We start from the raw sequence: 16,965 nt of genomic DNA on the forward strand, positions 1-16,965 counted from the left end.
AGCTCCTCCACACCCTATGGCTGCAGCCTGGCCTGGGCCACCTTGGTCACACTGCTGTGCCTGTGCCCTTGTGCCATTGCATGGTGGAGAGGGGATGGATGTTGGCAGGAGCTGAAGGGCTTTTCCTGCCGTGGATGATGTCTCTATTGCTGCAGGCAGGGCTGTGCCTTGACTGTGCAGGCAAAAACGTCTTTTCCTGGGGCAGGAGGTGTTTCTCACCAGGACCTCAGCAAAAATCGCTGCTCAGGGACTTTTTAAGCCCTCCCTGGTCCATGAGGGGGAGTGGGAGGAAGCACAGCTCCATTCTCACCACGAGGTGTTGCAGATGCTGGTGCCGGAGCCCTTCTCCCACCCGCTTCCTCTTCCCACCACCGATCACCGTGGGACCTGGCGCTTGCACCCCATAAATCACTCGGTCACTCAGGATCTGCTCCAAATGCGGCTGCTCTGGGGCCAGTGGATGGGATGCTTGGGCAGGGAGCCAGTGTGAACCCCTGCTCCTCAAGGGGCTTCTAACTCAACAGCCCACCTAAATAAGTGAGGGCTCGCTGGGCTGATGTGGACACGGCTGGAGCATCATTTGATGCTGACCAATGAGCACACATTGCTGTGTGCCCTTACTGTTAATCTCAGTCCCCTGCCTCAGCAGGGACAGGCACAAACCCAGCACCATGGCCATGGAGAAGCCCTCCTGGTTTGGGAGGGATGGAGGGGGACACACCTATGGAGGAGGAGAAAGGAGGCCCTGGGAATGGGGCTGTTCAGTGATGCCACAGCTTCAGGTCTCATCTGGCAGTGTCGTGGGAAGCGTTTCCAGCTGCTTTTAAGATGCTCAGTTCATCTCCTCCTCCCATTCTTGGCTTGCCAAATGGCTACTGGAGCTGGGAGGCTGGGGCAGACCAGAAGCAGCTCTGGGGAGGGGGAATTGGTTTTGACAGATTCAAAGCCGGTCTTAAAAGTCAGGAAGAGAAAAATAAACTCTGGAGGGCTTTGGGGTCGTGTTTCTTTTAACCACCTGCAGATGATGCAGGTGTGGGAAACAATAGAAAGGAGAAAAGAATTACAGGGGATGTAGGTGATGGCTGGGGGCTGCTTCTGGGGGCTGCCTTGTGCACCCCAGCGTTGCTCCATCACTCTGTGCTGCAGGGCTCTGCACCCTCTTGCTCCAAGAGAGATGATGCTAATGGGGGCTTTAGCGGCCTTCAGATTCACTGAGGTTTAGGGGTGTAGCTCATGCCCTCACAAGGACCCAGCATCTGAGTCAGTCAAGTCCCAAAGCTGCAGCTGGAGCTGTGTGCGCATTGCTCAGACCCAGCAATCCGCCCGCTTTCATGTTCCTTTCCCACAACTATTCCAGTGTGCTGGGCCAGAGCAGCTGGAAGTGGCTCTTGGAGCCGATTCACACAAGTTGTGTCAGCTCCCGACACCCCCTCTCCCATCCCAAGTCTCAGCTATTTCTCACCACTGTCCGTGCCAGGTTGGGTGTCCGTCCCATCACCACACGCAAGCTCCCCAGTGGGATGCTCCCCATGTCCTGAAGCTGCGAGGCTGGGAACATGATTCACACAAACCCAGGGTAATGGTGACCCAAATACCAATTAAAACCAAAAATAAGGAGGTGGAGGAAGCAAAACAAAAAACACTAAAAGAGCGTCTTGCTCTTTCAGTGCTGCAACCACCAGGGACCGGGAAAGCCTTTGGCCTGGAGCATCCCACGGGCACAATGGTGTCAATAGCAGTGGTCCCTAACTAACAGCAGTGTCCTCACCCCAGTGCTGCGCACCAGCTCCCTCCAGAAGGTACAACTGCCTTATCGGCTGCCTGGAGAGTAAACAGGACGTGGCAGAGCAGTGCCGGGGTGCAGATGAAAGCAGGCTGGCCTGGCGGGAGCAGGCTTGGCTTTTGTTTTCCTTTTGGTTATTAATGCCTCTATTTATTGACTTTTCAGCCCACGGGGAGGAGGGAGCAGGGGGAGAGGCTGGGAGAATGGGGTGGGACAAACTGGAGCGGGGGGGGGGGGGGAAACTGCTGTGCTGCCTGCTCCTGAGAGCTCAGTGGGGTCAGTTTTATTGCATCCAATTTTTTTATTTTATTTTATTTTATTTTATATTTGATTTTCTTTATATTGTATTATATTATATTTATTATATTACACTATATTATATTACATTTTATCTATTTAAATTCATTATTTAACTTGATTTATTAAGCACCCTCCCAGCCTTCACCCCTGCCAAGCGTTAAAGCATCCCTGCAGCAGCATCCCAGCCAGCCCATATCCCAACCCTTGGTTCCTCAGTGCCTCCCTGGGCACTTAACCCAGGATTTGGGCTGTATTGCAGTAAACAGGCAGCCCGCACCCAGCCCTGCCTGTGTGAGATGGGTGCTGCCCTGTCCTGGCTGCATCACCCCATCCCACTTTGGGGACCAGCCTGTGGAAAGGGTGACAGTGCCGCTGCTGGGAAGCACCCACACTGCTGAAACCACAGCCTTGAGCAATAGGAAACTACAGGGGTGGGTGGCAGAGCTTCCTGTGCCCTACACAGCTCCCCTGAACTGACCCCGCGCTGCAGGGATGGGCGCCCCAAATCCTGCACCCACCATGCAGCCCCAGTCACCATTTGGTAGGGGAAGGCAGCTCTGTTCTCCATGTCCCATTTCTCCATAGAGCTCTGTGGGTACCAGTGGGGGATTGCTTTGGGGGCAGAAGCCAGAGCCCCCCATCCCACAGCACCTCAAGGGCTGCAGACTGTTGGGGGACTGTGGGTGTTGGGGCTGTCTGAAGAGCACACGGGCATTGGAAGGAGGAGTTGTTGCTTTAGCACATGCTGACTTCCTGCTAAGGCTGTATTTTTAGCAAGGCCAACCCCTGATAACCCAAGAGATTCAAGTGAAACTGTGAGGTAAGAAATTGTGCCTTGAAAAGAAAAAAACCCAGAGGAGGAAGGCGGGGGAAGGAGAGGATGGTGCAGATAAAAGCCGGTACGAGCAATGCACAAACAGGGCTGGGTTTGGGGTACGGGGGCAGATCTTATGCTGTTGCCACAGCCCACGAGAGCCGGGGCTTGTTGCTGGCAGGTGAGTGTTGGCTGCAATGATGGTGGTGGAGAAGGGAGGGCTGGCAGGGAAGGAGCTCGGCTCCCGCAGCCCCCAACCTTCCCACGCAGACGCCTGCCCGCCGGCTGTTAACAGCACCCTGCTAACAACCGGCTCTCACCTCGCCCCTGTCACCTCCGCTCCCATCACGGAGCCTGGGAAAATCCATCCCTGAGGCCTGCCCGAGCCTTTTGGGGTAGGGAATGAGGAGAGGACCCTCACACCCTGGGATGCAAATGGCCGGTGGATGCCGGTACCCGTGGGAAAAAGAGAAGGATGTGGGCGCAACCCCTCCTCGGTGCATCCCTGAGAGCTTCATTAGAGGCGATAACATCCGCGGGGGAACAAGGGGTGCTCAGCACAGCTCATCCATAAAGAGACACCAGGGGCCAGGACCAGGTGACTGTGGTCAGCAAAAAAGCCACTTTATTGGTGACCGCTCCCACGGGAACCCCGTGGCAGCGATCGGGTTCAAGTCCCTGAGAACACACTGTCCATGCTGGTTCCCCATCCCACATCTATTGCTTGAAACACATCCTAGTTACAAAAAGCACAGAGTGATGCTCCAGATACTGGAACATATAAATTAAGGTAAGTGACAGTTACAAAGACATGGCAATTATTTCTTTTTCTTTCTTAAACAGATTATCAAAGGTTGGGGATTTTTCTTTTTCTGATCCACAGAAAATGTATAAAAAGCATTTTAAAATCTACATATTTCTCCATGTGTTGGTTTGGTGTTTTTTGTTTTTGTTTTTGTTATTTTTTTATTATTTTTACCCCTTTAAAAAAGGCACAGTGAAAAAATACTGGCTCAATAACATATTTACAACGCACCCATTATGGGCTATTTTCACTCAGCTTTGTGTTGGAAATGTTCAGCTCTGGCTCAGCCCACTTATAACCTAGGGGCACAGGGCTGGTGGGATCCCTCTCCCTCCCTGCCTAAATCCCTCCCCAGTAGGAAGAGATCAATGGCCAAGCTGGGAAACGCTCTTGACCCATGGCAAGGTGCATCCCAGGTGCTCCAGTCACCAAGCCAGGGCTGGAGGATGCTCCGGGCCCATGGTGGGGACACACACCCCCATAGAACCCCTGGCTTGACCCCAAAGTACAAAGGTGCAGGGCTGCCCAAGGTGGCACTGAAGGGAGACCCAATACAGACAGTGCCCACGTTGCTCCAGTGACTCCGGAAAAGCCCTTTTCCCCCACTGTATGTATAGAAAGTCTTTACATTAGTCTCTATTAACAGCGCATGGATCGATGCTGCTGGCACCATTGCAGCCAGACCTAGGGGAGCTCCAGGAAACAGAGCTAACACCAACATGAGCTGGCAGCCCACCCCACTGTCTCCCTCCAGTGCAGCCATTGAGCACCCAGCACCTTTGTGGCACCCTGAGGCATCATTTGCCATGGCCAGGATGCTTCCCCTGCCTGTTGAGCCAGGGAGCAAACCTCACCGGTGACCTTTCATCTGGATAAGGAGCCGGAGCTTCGCTGCTGAGATTCAGGAGATGGGATGGGGTGGATGAGGGGTTATGGGAACAGGGAAGGACACGGAGGGGAGGCACACACCAAAAACACTTAACATTTGAAAGGAAAACCAACAAAAGAAGAAGCAAGCCCGGGGAGGCAGAGCCCCGCACTGCGGTTGCTCCCCACGCATGGCGTGGGGCCCACCAGTGCCATGGGGATGCCCAGTGTTTAAGTGCTCAGGTCCCGTCCCCCTGGCCGGAGCAGGCAGTGGGCACGGGCAGCCGGGCAGGCAGGGCAGGGAACAAGGGGCCGCACAGCAGCCTTCAGTACACACACACTGTGCAATACCACAGCAACGACGTCCGTCCGTCCGTCCATCCTTGCACGTCGCAGCGAGGCCGGACCGAAACACCCGCACGCAGGTCCCGCACGCCCGTCGGATACCGGGGAAATCGGGGACGAGGTTGGAGGGGACACGCGCCTCTCCTAGTAAACCATGTTGGCGGGGCACCACGGCGTGTCGGGGTACAGCAGGCAGTGCACGGAGCGGAACCTGAGGAGGAGAGGAATGGTGCTGAGCACAGGGAGGTGGTGGCCCCGCGGCCCCCTGGCTTGGCGGGGACAGGGTCCCCTCATCTCACCTGGATGGGTCCTCCTCGACGGAGAAGGCTCCCTTCATGTGGATGGAGTTGCGCTTGTTCTCGAACATGCCGTAGCTTAGGGTCACCTGGGGAGGGAAGAACAGGGGGGTCAAGAAGCTGATGTGGCCTTGAGGATCAAGCAGAGGTACAGGGGGAGGCTGCAAAGTTCACCCCATTTCTCCAAGCCACACTCTGCACAACCCCACAGGGATGGGCTGGTGGGGTTTTCCCCCTTCTGCTGATGCTCTGGTTGCGTACCAATGGGTATCTTAGCCGTGATGCCCCAATTTCAGGTGACCACATAGGATACCTGTTTGTGGATCTCCGTCTTGGGCACCTGGTGCAGGTTCTCCAGGTGGGAGTGGAAGAGGTTGCTCCGGATGAGCTTCACCCCCAGCACAGACTCGATGATGTAGCCGATGGTGCAGTCGTCGGGCAGGCGGATCTTCTCCGCTGTGCTCATGAAGTGGCCGCCGCTGCAGGGAGACAGAAAGGGGCTGCAGAGGAGCAAAGCCCAGGGGCTGAGGTCTGGGCTTGGCCAGTGGGTACCCAGCTCTAATTAGAAGAGGATCCGAAGTCTTTCCCAGCTTGTTTCCAAGCCCCCTGCAGACACCCCCTGGGATACAGGCCAGCGTCCATCCCCAAGGATGCTCTGAGCCCTGCAAGGACCATGACAAGTCCCCATGGGAGAGCAACACCAAGGCTCTTACCTGGCCCATGGGCTCATCTTCAGCGCCAGCCCCCGGCTGATACAAAACCCCGCTCCGCCCGTGGCAAACCAGAAATGCACAGGGTGCTGCGAGAGAGGGCAAGCAACAGCAGTGAGACCTCCTCCTGCAAACCCCAGCCCAGACTGAGCCAGCCCCAACCTCTTGCCCCCGCCTCACCATCTTGTTTTCACTGATCCTCTCCGTAGCCTGGATGGGCCGGTCCAGGCTGGGCTTCCCGATGTAGATGTCCTGTGTGTGTGGGTAACTGGAGAGCAGCTTCACCAGCATCCGCACGTTCACGTAGTTGTCATCATCCACGTGGCAGAACCACCTGCGGCGGCAGCAATGTCACAGCGGGCTGGGGCAGCTCCCCATGCTGAGATACAGCCCCAAAATGGGAATAGCCTCTGCTTGGACCATCCTCCCCCTTGCAGCCACGCTGTGCCCCATGGCAATCGCAGGCACTACTTACTTTCTGCCGGACTCAATGAACTTGTCGTACTCCACAGCCATCTTGCAGGACAGGGCCTGGCGGCTGTGGGCAGCAGAGCAGTTGGTGTTGATGACATTTCCTATAGGAAGAGATGGAGCAGGGTCAACACCCGGCGTCGGGCATCCTGCACATCCCCGTATGCTCAAAACGTGATGTTTCACCATACACATCCCAGGCGTGCCAAGGGATGGAAACCCCATGGATGTCTCTGGTGCTCAGTGGCCTCTGTACCGCATCATTCTGGGCAAAGAATGAGGTTTTGGGGCATGGCTTTTGGGTCCATGTGAGATAATGAAAGGATGAGCAAGGGATAAGGATGCAGTAGGTGCACTGGGGTTGAGCTACGCACGATGCGACCTGCATCACCTTGCACATCCCAGTGCCATATAGCAGCCACCCTGGGAATGAGAGCGTATCCATGATCCTTCAGGTCATGGTAGCTAAAATCCTGCCCTATTTTGCTTACCCAGCTACTTCCCAGAGTGAAAAGGAGTCATTTGCAAGGGGAGAACAGACTATGATGACACTTGCCCCAGGGAAGGGCTGCCAGGAAAACGCTCCCATAGAACCCTGCCTGCATTGCCCATCAATCCCAGCTCACCCCAGAGACAAACTGATGCAAAGGCAACCCAGAAGGCATAGAATAGAATCATGCTTCTGAGCAGCATCATGCAAAAGATAGGCTGACTGGGAAGGAAACCTGTATCCATGTGAAACTCCTGGGCAGAGGGTGCTCTTTAGGCATGATCAGTGAAACAAGTTGCCCCTTTCTCAGCCCAGGCTGAGATTCCTGTCTAATCAGTGGCATTTTGACCATTCTTTTCAGTGCCTAGGTCAAATTCCATGCCAGCCTTGCTCCCCAGGCTAGGGCTCCTCAGGGCACCTGCCCAGGTCACGCACACAAAAGGACAAGAGCCACAGACTCACGTGCTTGCTTCTTCAGCTCCTCATCCTCCCCATCCGTGAAGATGAAGGTCTGAAAGAGAAGACAAGGCACCTCTGAGGACCAAGGGGCTGAGGCCACGTGGCTCTGGAAGCGATAACAGCACCTCTGTGCAACACCAGGGATCAATCCCTCCGGAATGCTGGCGATGACTTCTTCCCCCTCGCCAAAACCCAAAGCAGCACCAGAGAGCTGGACGTCCCCACAACACACTTGGCTTCAGACCAAGAAAGGTGCTAAGCTGGCACTCACTGGGGTACAAATCCCAGCACCTGCACTAAGCATCCCCATTCTGTCACCTTTCCCCCAGGGCAGAAGCAGCGGGCATGGAGATTTGGGCTGACATAAGGACCATTCCAGCCCGAGGTGAGTGCATGGTGAGGAGCAGGGATTAGGCACAGAGCACGGCTTGATCTAAGCAGAGACTTCAGACTTTATCCGGCACGTGCGGCCGGGGATGCCGGAGCAGCCGCCCCTCAGCATTCCCAACCCAGGCAGGTGTGTTTGCCCACGGCACCGGCTGCCAACCGCATCCCCACCTGTGTCAACAGCACGTGCTGTGCCGGGACACTTGCACCATACCCCTATGGATCCTCTCTGCTCCCTGTCCTGAGCTGGGTGCCTCTTACCAGCCCCAAGGAGGTGATGGTCGCTCACGGCCCACCCGAGCACCAAGCCAAGCAGCACCCAACCTCTTCCCCAGGCACCCCAGCTGCACTCCCCTATTTACACAGCTAAGCCCCAGCATATGCTGTCCGGGAAGGAGGACTGGGGAGGGGGGATCTGGGATTTGGGGAAGCAGGAGGAGAGAGCAGGGGGTGGGAAAGGCACCGCCATCAATCAGTGGGCAGCAAACAAAGCTGGAGGAGAGAAACCACAACCAGCTGCCAAGCGCTATTAAAAACCAGACGTGCACAAAAGGGCAAAGGAATAAAGACAAAAGGGATGGGGGGGGGAAGGCAGGAGGCAGCAGAGTGGGGATGATGGAGCCTGAGCACTGGGGATGATGAATTACAAGTGAGCTGGAAATTGGGTGCAGGCCGGCCCTGTGACGGCGCTGGCTGGGGTTTTGTGGTGTGTTTGAGGAGGTGGGTACAATAGGAGGGTGACTTTACTCAGTGGAGGAGAGTTAAGCGGGCAGTGGTGGTCATTAGCATACAGCTGCACTGGTTAACCCAGAGTGTTTGCTCAGGGCCCGAGGGGAGGCTGGTGGGGAGAGCCCAGATCTGCAGGAAGGCTGAATGGGAGGGGAGGAGGATGTGCTCCTGGGGATGGGGCTACAAGTGACCTTTGGGGCTTGGTAAAGAGAAAAGAACAAGAAAGAAAAAGGCTGGAGGAGGTGGGAAGGCAAGTTCTCACAAGTGCTCTGCAGCCTAGCATCTGGGGAGGGACAGGGTCCTTACGGGGTCAGGAAGGCCTTGAGCAACTGATTAGGGGATGGGGGACCTGCTGAAGAGGAGGGAACAGCTTGGGTATGGATGGGGCCTTAGCCCATTAGCACAGGGCCAAGGCTGCCTGTGGTCATTGCAGCCCCAGGGACACATCATTGCTGGGCTGACATCAGTGCTGTGCGTGGAGAATGAGGATTTCTCCCCAACCAGCGCATCTTGCTGCTGGTCCCCATTTCCCCACGTGCTCAGGGAGGGGACAGCCAGCTGCTGGGGCTGTGACCTGAACCGGAACCACAGGAGACCATCCAAGGATGCCCAAGACAACCCCATCACAAGCCCTTTCTCATCCACCCCGACACATGGTGCCCAAGCACCCCTTAAGCCCCAGCAGCGCCGGGGGGGGGTGATGGCGGATGCAGAGGACACGCAACCTCGGCACAGGCGAGACAGAAGATGTTTGCTTGATTAGCTCAGAAATGCCGTCCAGCAACTGCCTTCAGCTGCTCCAAAAATAACCCCACAAGTAATCCTCCGGCTCAGCCGCTATAAATAGAGCACGGGGACAATTGTTTGTTACTGGCCCGCACCAAAGCTCCATCCGAATGAGGCATCTTCCCCCCGGCCTCTCCGCGTATACACTTCCATCACTTTGCTACGGCAGGTGGACCTGGTGGCACCTTGGGGACCAGGATAGGGGCACGGAGCCCTGCAGGTCACCCCACAGGTTCATCTCCCTCTCATCCTTGCCATAATATTCAAGTAAAACTTAAAGAACTAAAGCCTTTACTTTTCAATTCATTTGGGTGTATCTCTTAGAGGGGAGCTGCACCTTTCCTGCACAACCCGCTCGCCCAGGGCTGCAGGGGAAAGGAGCAGAGGTGCCAGCTGAGCATGAGAGGTGTCAGGATAGGAGATGAGTGGGACAAGAAAGCACCATGTTTGTGAGACAATGAAATACCACAGATCAGCCTTTGGAATCCCCAGTTTGTGGTGCTGGGCATCAGCACAGTGCCCAGTTTATGGTGGCACAAATGGGACGGAGATACCACAGGCAGCATCCCTGAGCTGCCACCTACCAAGCCACCATCTCCAGATGGACCAGCCCCCCAAGCACCCAAAGTTCTTATACCCACCTCTCTCCCATTTGGCTCCCATGCCAACCATGGCACGAGGAACCTCTTGGGCCCCCCCACAGTAACTTTTCCTGCAGGGTGCAGGAGAGGAAGAGCCCGCTGCCCCCCCAGCCCTGCAGGAAACCTCATTGTTCTCAAAACTGCAGCTTCAAGAAACACAGGATGCCAAATCCCTCCCAAACAATAGCTGCCACCACTCCATACAGCCCCGTACAATACTCAGCCTCCATGTACAGGGACCGAGAGGCACCAGGGATCCCTATGGCCGGAATGGGGTCAACCCCCCCCCCCCTTCCCAAGTTGCCTACAAGGAGCCAGGCAGCCGCCAGCAGCCCCTCACCTCCTCCTCACCCTTGGGGAGGGCCCATTTCTTCTTGTCTTTGTTGCCCTCCCCATCATTTCTCCTTTCACAGTGACTCATTTCCCCCTGCACCAACCGAGCTCATGGGGCGCACATGGCTGGCTGCTGCACAAGGCATCCCAGCACCTAGGACCACCCCAGGGTCACCCTGCTCCCCCCTGCACTGCCTGGATGAGTGGTCCAGATGGGGTGATGCACTCAGCAGACCCCATGCCTGCTTCATGTCCCCACCACCCACAGCAGCACACCCGTCAAAAAGGGGAACCACAGCCAGGCAGGCACCCCCGTGACCCTGCGGTGCACAGATCCTGTCCCTGTGCCATGTCTCACTTCCCCACGATGGGAGAGGATGGAGCACCGCAGCACCCACCTACGCAACCCCTTCCCTATCCCCAAAGGGGAAGCTGCCACCTCAGTGGGATGCAGGAGACAGCAGAGAGGTTCTGGGGACAAGAGATCAGCCTCCAGCTGGGCAATGGGCTCCAGGGTAGGCAAAAGGGCTGCAGGAGCAGGTCCTTGCCTGGCTTTGTGTCCCCCACAGCAGATGTTTTCCCTTTGGCCTGCAGGATTAAGGAGGGAAAATCCCCACCCTGCTTCAGCCCACTGGGAGTAGTGCAATAGCAGCATCCCTGTGATAGCAGCGTCCTCACTCCACAGTGATGGCTTTCCCCAGCGCTGGGGAACGGGGTCTTTGCTGGCACAGGAATCCCAGAGCTGGGACCTGCAGAGGCAGGAAAGGGGCTTGCAAGGCCGCAGGGCCCTTCCTCCCCCCCGCTGCCTTGGGCAAGGGGAAGAATCCTCCTCTGTAATTTTAAATGCTATAATTTTTAATAACCTCCTCGCAAACAATGAGCTCATTGTGCAGTGAGGGTCCCACACCCTCCCTCCATGCGCTCCTCACCGGCTCCAGGGCTTTTACGGACAAGGACAGCAGCATCACTTGGGGTAGGCGATTAAGGGGCCCCTCCACCCCCAAAAAACCACACAGGCTGCCCAAGAGGGGACATCAAGGAGGGACTCTCATTGCTTAGCAGGCCCCAGGAGAGCGGGCTGCACCACAGAGCTGGGCTGGGATGAGCAGCCCCCAGGTCCCAACCCAAGCGGGACACTCATGCTGGCACCATGGCCACCGCAAGGATGGGGACCCTGGCCAAGGTGCTAGGGGGCCGTGGGCGCTGCCAGCGGAGCAGCGTGCTCTCCGGAAGGCAAACCCGTTCCCTCTGCCCCGAGAGCAGGAATTTTTCAAAGCCTGCAATTACCACGCCGAGCGGAGGAAGCCAGCAGATCCCACGCTGGCGGGATGGGAGCCCAGCCCAGGGCCCTCACGGGTATGGTATCGCGGCGTGTGCCGAGCCACCCATCCGCCTTCGGGATGCCCCAGGGGCAGGGGATGCTTCTTGTGCAACTCTGCCACTGCAAATCACTCGACTCAGCAGGAAAGCAGTGGGTTTGGACTTGCTCCTGTCCAGGATTTCTGCCTAACGGCCACTTCCCTCCCCCCCCCCCCCCTTCCCTTTTCTTTCCAGTGCAAAGTTCCCCCAGACTGCACTCCAGCATCCTTAAGGATACAGCTGGAAACTCACCCCAAAGCAGAGAGCATAACTCTCCTCCAAAGAGCAGCTTGTCCAGCCTGGGTTGTGCAAGCTGAGGAGCAGATTTAGAAAGGAATAAGGATCTGCCCTCCCTGTGAAGAGAAAAGCAGGAAGGAGAAGAGGGTGCCCTTTGCAGTGTCTTGGAGGGGCCAGAGGGCAGGAAACAGGGACTATTGTGGGCAGAACAAAGAGCAGCCAAGGAAGGACACAATAGCTATTCCCCCTATCTGCCAGGCTCCAGCCTTGAGTTACCTGCTGGGTTTAACCCCTTCTCACAGTGCCTGCATCCCTCCTGCCCAGAGAGCAGCCTGGCTAATGAAGAGCCAAGGGGGAGGTTGGGGTTTGGTGCAAGAGGAGGATCAGGGGAAAGAGAGACCTGGCATCAGGCACAGAATCATAGAATCAACTACCCTATGTTGGTGAGGCAGCACAGGTACCCAAGCACCATTAGAGACACAGGAGTGAGACAGGGACAGGATGAGCAGCTGTAGGCCTGACTAAGACCAAGAGAGACGTTAAGCAGAGGCAGCAACTCGCCATCACCAAACCACCCTCCTAAAGCAGAAACCATGGGGCCAGGCGAGGAGGGGATACAGGAACTACACAGTCTCCTCAGAACAGGGAAGTAAGGGAGAGGAGCCCCATGGCACCAATCCTGCACTCCGCAGGCCAAAGAAAACCCAACTTAATGCAAAGTTCGGAGGAGCCCAGGGTGCCCCAAAGAGACAGCAGCTTGCATGGGAAGACCGGAGCTGATCACTAACAGCAGCATGGAGGCAGAGGGATGAACCCATGTGTCCTCCCAGCCCTCGCTTTGCTCCACAGGGGCTTTTGCCACCTCCATCTCTCTCGGCAGCTCCTTGTCCTCAAGTGCTGTACAAGAGCCGTCACTCAGCAGCTTGGCTTGTCAGGCGGGCACCTCGCCGGGCTGCGGCCCCCCTGGCTTCATGGCCCTCATCTCTAGGCAACCTGACCTGGACACGGCCGGCTCCGGCTCCCCCGTTCCCATGGAAAGTGCCACACAAGAGGCTGCGAAGCCTTTTCTCTGCGCCAGGAGAAAAGGGGCTTTGTTAGCTTGCCCAGGGGGACAGCGTGAGAGCCGAGCCTCGGGTCTCTGGGAATCCGAACGGACAAACGGAGCACAACAACAAAAAAAGCCCTAAAAGAAAGCCGGAGGGAGGTGGGGGGGGAAAGAGCAGCCATTCCCAGGATCATCTGTAGGTGCTCAAAGAGCGTTTCCCCCTCAACCAGCACTCGCCACCCCCTCGCAGTGACAGCAGAGCATAAAAGAGGTTTCCATTAAATAACTGTACCAGGGAGAGACAGCAGAGCCACTGCCAAGCCCAGGAGACCTAAGTAAAAAGAGGGACAAGATTCACATGGGAAAAAGAAAATAGTAAGATAATGCTTGGGGTAAGCTGTAGGAGCCAAGAGCCCATAGGGTCCAGCAGAGCCGGGTGCAGGAGGCAGGGGCAGGTTGATATTCCCATCACTGACTCCCCCACAACTCCTCCTTCAGCCACTCCAGATTGCCAAAGGGAAAAAAAAAAGCCAACAGTTTGCAAGCAAGAAACACGATTCCAGGCCAGGAGGAAACACGTGAAGACAGTAGGATGGAAAGGTTAGGACCAGGCATAACTTACTTGGAAAGTTGTCTAAGGATAGAAAAAGTCTTAATAGCAGATGGCAAAGCACATTTCCTAAGGAAACAGTTTTTTGTTTTCCTTCTGAATTTAGCTTCAGTTCTTGAAGCACAAAGTAAGGGACTGCCAGGGCCCTGGGGAGGATATCAGTGGGGTCAGGAATGGGACTAACAGGAACTGCCCTGGTGCAAATGAGCCAGGGCAGACCTGCAAGGGCTCCCAGCACTCCAGTCTTGCCCAGTTCCTGGCAAGGGGACCGAGAGCATCAGAACATCCCAGTGCTCTCCCAGCCTTGGGCTGATAAACTGGGTGCCCTTTGAGCAACCCAGCTGCAGATACCTCATAGCCCCTTGCTAAACCTCACTGCAGCCCAGGAGAGCATCCACAGGGACCTGACCTTGACTGCAGCATCAGTGGTCCTGGTTGCATCCCTGTGCCGTGCCTCAGTTTCCCCAGTGGGAAGCAAATCAGGGCAAGCTCTGCGTTGGGAGCCGCTCAGGAGGAGCAGAGTTTGGGGACGGGTGGCCTGCTGAGTGCGAGAAGCCGCGTCCATGCTCTCTCCATCACTTCCCCATCCCAAACTCACCCTGCAACGCTTCATTCACCCTCCCGAACACACGGCAAGCTCCAGAACAGCCCAAACAGCCTCGCAATACCCCCCTGCTAGGAGATACAGGTGGAGCGGAAAGAGGAGGTGGCACTTGCCGGTCACAGCACCGCCGGACCCCGCAGGGCGAAGGGTCGGAGCAGCGGCTGACCCCCGTGGGCTGGAATCCGGCCGCGCCGCTTCATCCCGGCCAGCGGCAGGGACCGTCCCCGATCCTATCCCCGTCCCCATGCCCTTACCATGTCGCGGTTGCGGGAGATCCATGTGTCGAGCAGCAGCTCCAGCCGCGCCTTGTGAAACTTCTTGGTGGTCTTGACGGCGATGAAGACATCGCGGGGGGAGATGTCCTCGGCCGGCGGCCGCGGGGGGCTCGGTGGGGCGGCGGGGACCTCCCGTCGGGCTCGGCTCAGCCGCCCGAAGTAGTCGGCGAAGCTGCGGAGAGCGGGGGGACCCTGTGCCGCGGGGGAAGCCGCAGCCCCCAGGCTCTGCAGTGCCCTCTGCGCCCCGCCGGCCTCCCCGCGGGCCAGCCCCGGCCGCCCCGGCGGCTCCACCATGAGCACCAGGAGGCAGGTGAACATGGAGCCCACGAGGGACAGGAGCAGCTTCCTCCCGCAGCTCTTCAGCATCGCCTCCTCTCGCCGCGCGGCCGCCTGAGGCTCTGCTTTGCTGTGCTGTATTCCCCGCTCCTCCGCTCTCCTCCTCTCCTCCGCCCCACGCCGCTTCCAGCCCCCGCCGAGCCGCCGCTTTTAAACCGTCCCCGCCCCGCCCGGGGTGGGACGTCCCAGGGGCCGCCCTCATGCGGGGCGTGAGCAGCGGGGGCCCGGTCCTGCCCGCACCCGCTCCGTCCCTCCGCATCTTCCCCGCCAGCCCTCCATGAGTCCTACCCCCTCTGTCTCTGCTTTTCCCATGGCAGGGTGCAGGCAGGCTGCCCGTTCCTCCTTGCCTCCCGTCGACGGTAAGGAGGGTGCAGGTTTGGGGTACTCTGGTGCCTGGTGGGAGCATCACTCGCTGCTCCTTCGTTGTAAAGTGTATGTTATCCCTTCAGCTCATCCCAAGCTGTCGTTTCCCAGAGCCTGCACCGAGGTTTTCTCACAGCTGTGTCCAAGAGGTTACCAGAAAAGCGACCAGCCTGACCAAACTGTTGCAGTTTCCCATCAGCCTGCTCTGAGGCCAAGCGTAATTGAATAAAACAACCGAAATCCTCAACCCACAGCACTGCTCTTGCTTCCACCAGGCGCCAGCCTGGTGGGTAAATCTGGGAATGGGGCGCTGGGGGGAGGTCTGTTCCCATCCCTGCTCAGGGAGACCCAGAGGCACTCCAGACCTGACTAACCCCATCCTGCAATGCAGAAGCCCCAAGGTGCACAGGCATTCAAAACCAAATGCTACCTAGATGCCAAACAAGACCTCCCCCCAGTGATGGCTAACCATTAAAACGACGCCTTGTTAAATGAGACCCTGTTCTTCCAGACAGGCAGTGGGAGAAGTGGTGGGTGCAAGGGAAAACTGGGTTGAAATCTGGTCCTGCATGTGCCACCAACCTGCTATTTAACTGACGCCAACCGCCCCGGGCCTCTTTTCCCTCTTACTCCCTGTCGCTGCAGGGAGGGAGCTCTTGGGGTTTTCTCTCCAGGCATGTGTGCTGTTATGCGGAGGCAGATTTGGGTTTGGGCCTGGGCTGCAATGTAATGCCATAATCAGGGGCTGCTGCGTTTTTGGGGCAGGGACCTTGTCCAACTTGCATTTTTCCTGCAGTCACGTGCTCCATTCATCTCTGGCACTGGATAAACAATACCATAATACCAGGCAGGACGAAGCAGGGAAGCTGCTTCCTCAGGCAAGCCCCAGCATTTGCCTTCTGCTTTTAGGCTATACATTCCCCTGGTCAGCCCTTGAACCATAGCTCCAGGCTAGAAATGCTTGTGGAGGCTGTGGGGTTTGGCTTTGCACGGTGTCTGGGGAGAGACATGTGCTGCCCAAGAAGCCCTCCATAATAAAAGGGGGGAAAAAAGGAGCTAGACTGTACAAACACAGGAACCGAATCCCACACTCCCCACTTCCCGCTATTGCTGCAAAACCCAGCCTTCCAGGCTCAATTTGCTTTCTTTTCGGGCGCCCTTTGTCTCTAACTGATGGCACAGCAACCGCGGCTTGAGAGGCAGCTGAAAAGCCCGATCAGCAGAACCCTGAATGAAGAAAGAGCCCCTTTCTCCAGCAGCCAAAAGGGGAGGAAAGGCACTTTTCCCCCGACCAGCTGCTCTCCCGCTCCTGCAGGCTGGGGACACGCGCCGTGGCCAGATGTTGGGGTCCTGGCTGGCGCCGCAGGACAAGTGACAATACAGGCTCTGTGTGCCCTGAGCGATGCAGTGAGGTCTGTGGAACTGCTGTGCCCTTTCCAGCAAGGGCTCTCCTGGCCCCATGTCACTGCTTGTAACCCCCTTCTTCGGCTCAGCCCAGCTGCCCAGGGTCAGTGAGGCACGGCAGCAAAGGGAAGCTATTCTTTTGGTGGCATTGTCCGTCCGGAGCGAGACTCCCGTGGGATTGTCCAGCTGCTGGCTATGTCCCCACAGGCTTCCTCTCCAGGCGCCTGGCCTCCTGGCTCAGCCCTCACCTGCCACGTGGATGTCCCCTAGTGAGCCACTGTCCCCCGTGAGGAAATGGTGATGGGGTAAGTGGTTGCACTGCTTACCCCTCGGTGGGCACAGGATGGTACCCAAAGGGGTCGGGAGCAGGAGACTGCAGGGGGAGGATGCCCTCAGGAACGCCCTGTGCCCAGTTTGTTGGAATTCAGCCACTCTTCTGGCTACAAGGCGCCTAACCCCTACCTGAATGGCCCAGGCAGATTAGGGTGGCACATAAATACAAGGACCAGGGGACAG

At 57.1% G+C, this 16,965-nt stretch overlaps 1 protein-coding gene across 1 annotated transcript; it reads right to left on the minus strand.

Moving 5' to 3' along the window:
* Positions 1-4,024: 4,024 nt before the first annotated feature.
* On the minus strand, positions 4,025-14,822 carry LFNG (LFNG O-fucosylpeptide 3-beta-N-acetylglucosaminyltransferase). The gene is made up of 8 exons (XM_057416974.1): positions 14,326-14,822; positions 7,344-7,392; positions 6,396-6,495; positions 6,101-6,254; positions 5,924-6,009; positions 5,524-5,689; positions 5,214-5,299; positions 4,025-5,125 (listed from the first exon to the last, which is right to left on the minus strand). The coding sequence occupies exons 1-8, from the start codon at positions 14,710-14,712 to the stop codon at positions 5,059-5,061; spliced, it is 1,095 nt and encodes a 364-aa protein (XP_057272957.1). The 5' UTR covers positions 14,713-14,822; the 3' UTR covers positions 4,025-5,058.
* Positions 14,823-16,965: the final 2,143 nt, after the last annotated feature.

The sequence above is a fragment of the Pezoporus wallicus genome, unplaced genomic scaffold (assembly GCF_028554395.1).
Source record: "Pezoporus wallicus isolate ANWC-B61680 ecotype Strahan unplaced genomic scaffold, APGP_CSIRO_Pwel_v1 scaffold_7392, whole genome shotgun sequence".
Lineage (NCBI taxonomy): Eukaryota > Metazoa > Chordata > Aves > Psittaciformes > Psittacidae > Pezoporus > Pezoporus wallicus.

Coding starts and splice junctions, on each gene's coding strand:
- LFNG (XM_057416974.1), bottom strand. CDS start 14,712: ATGCTGAAGAGCTGCGGGAGGAAGCTGCTCCTGTCCCTCGTGGGCTCC. Junction 7,393..14,325: donor TCTCCCGCAACCGCGACATG/GTAAGGGCATGG, acceptor CTTCTCTTTCAG/ACCTTCATCTTCACGGATGG. Junction 5,126..5,213: donor GTCGAGGAGGACCCATCCAG/GTGAGATGAGGG, acceptor TCTCCTCCTCAG/GTTCCGCTCCGTGCACTGCC.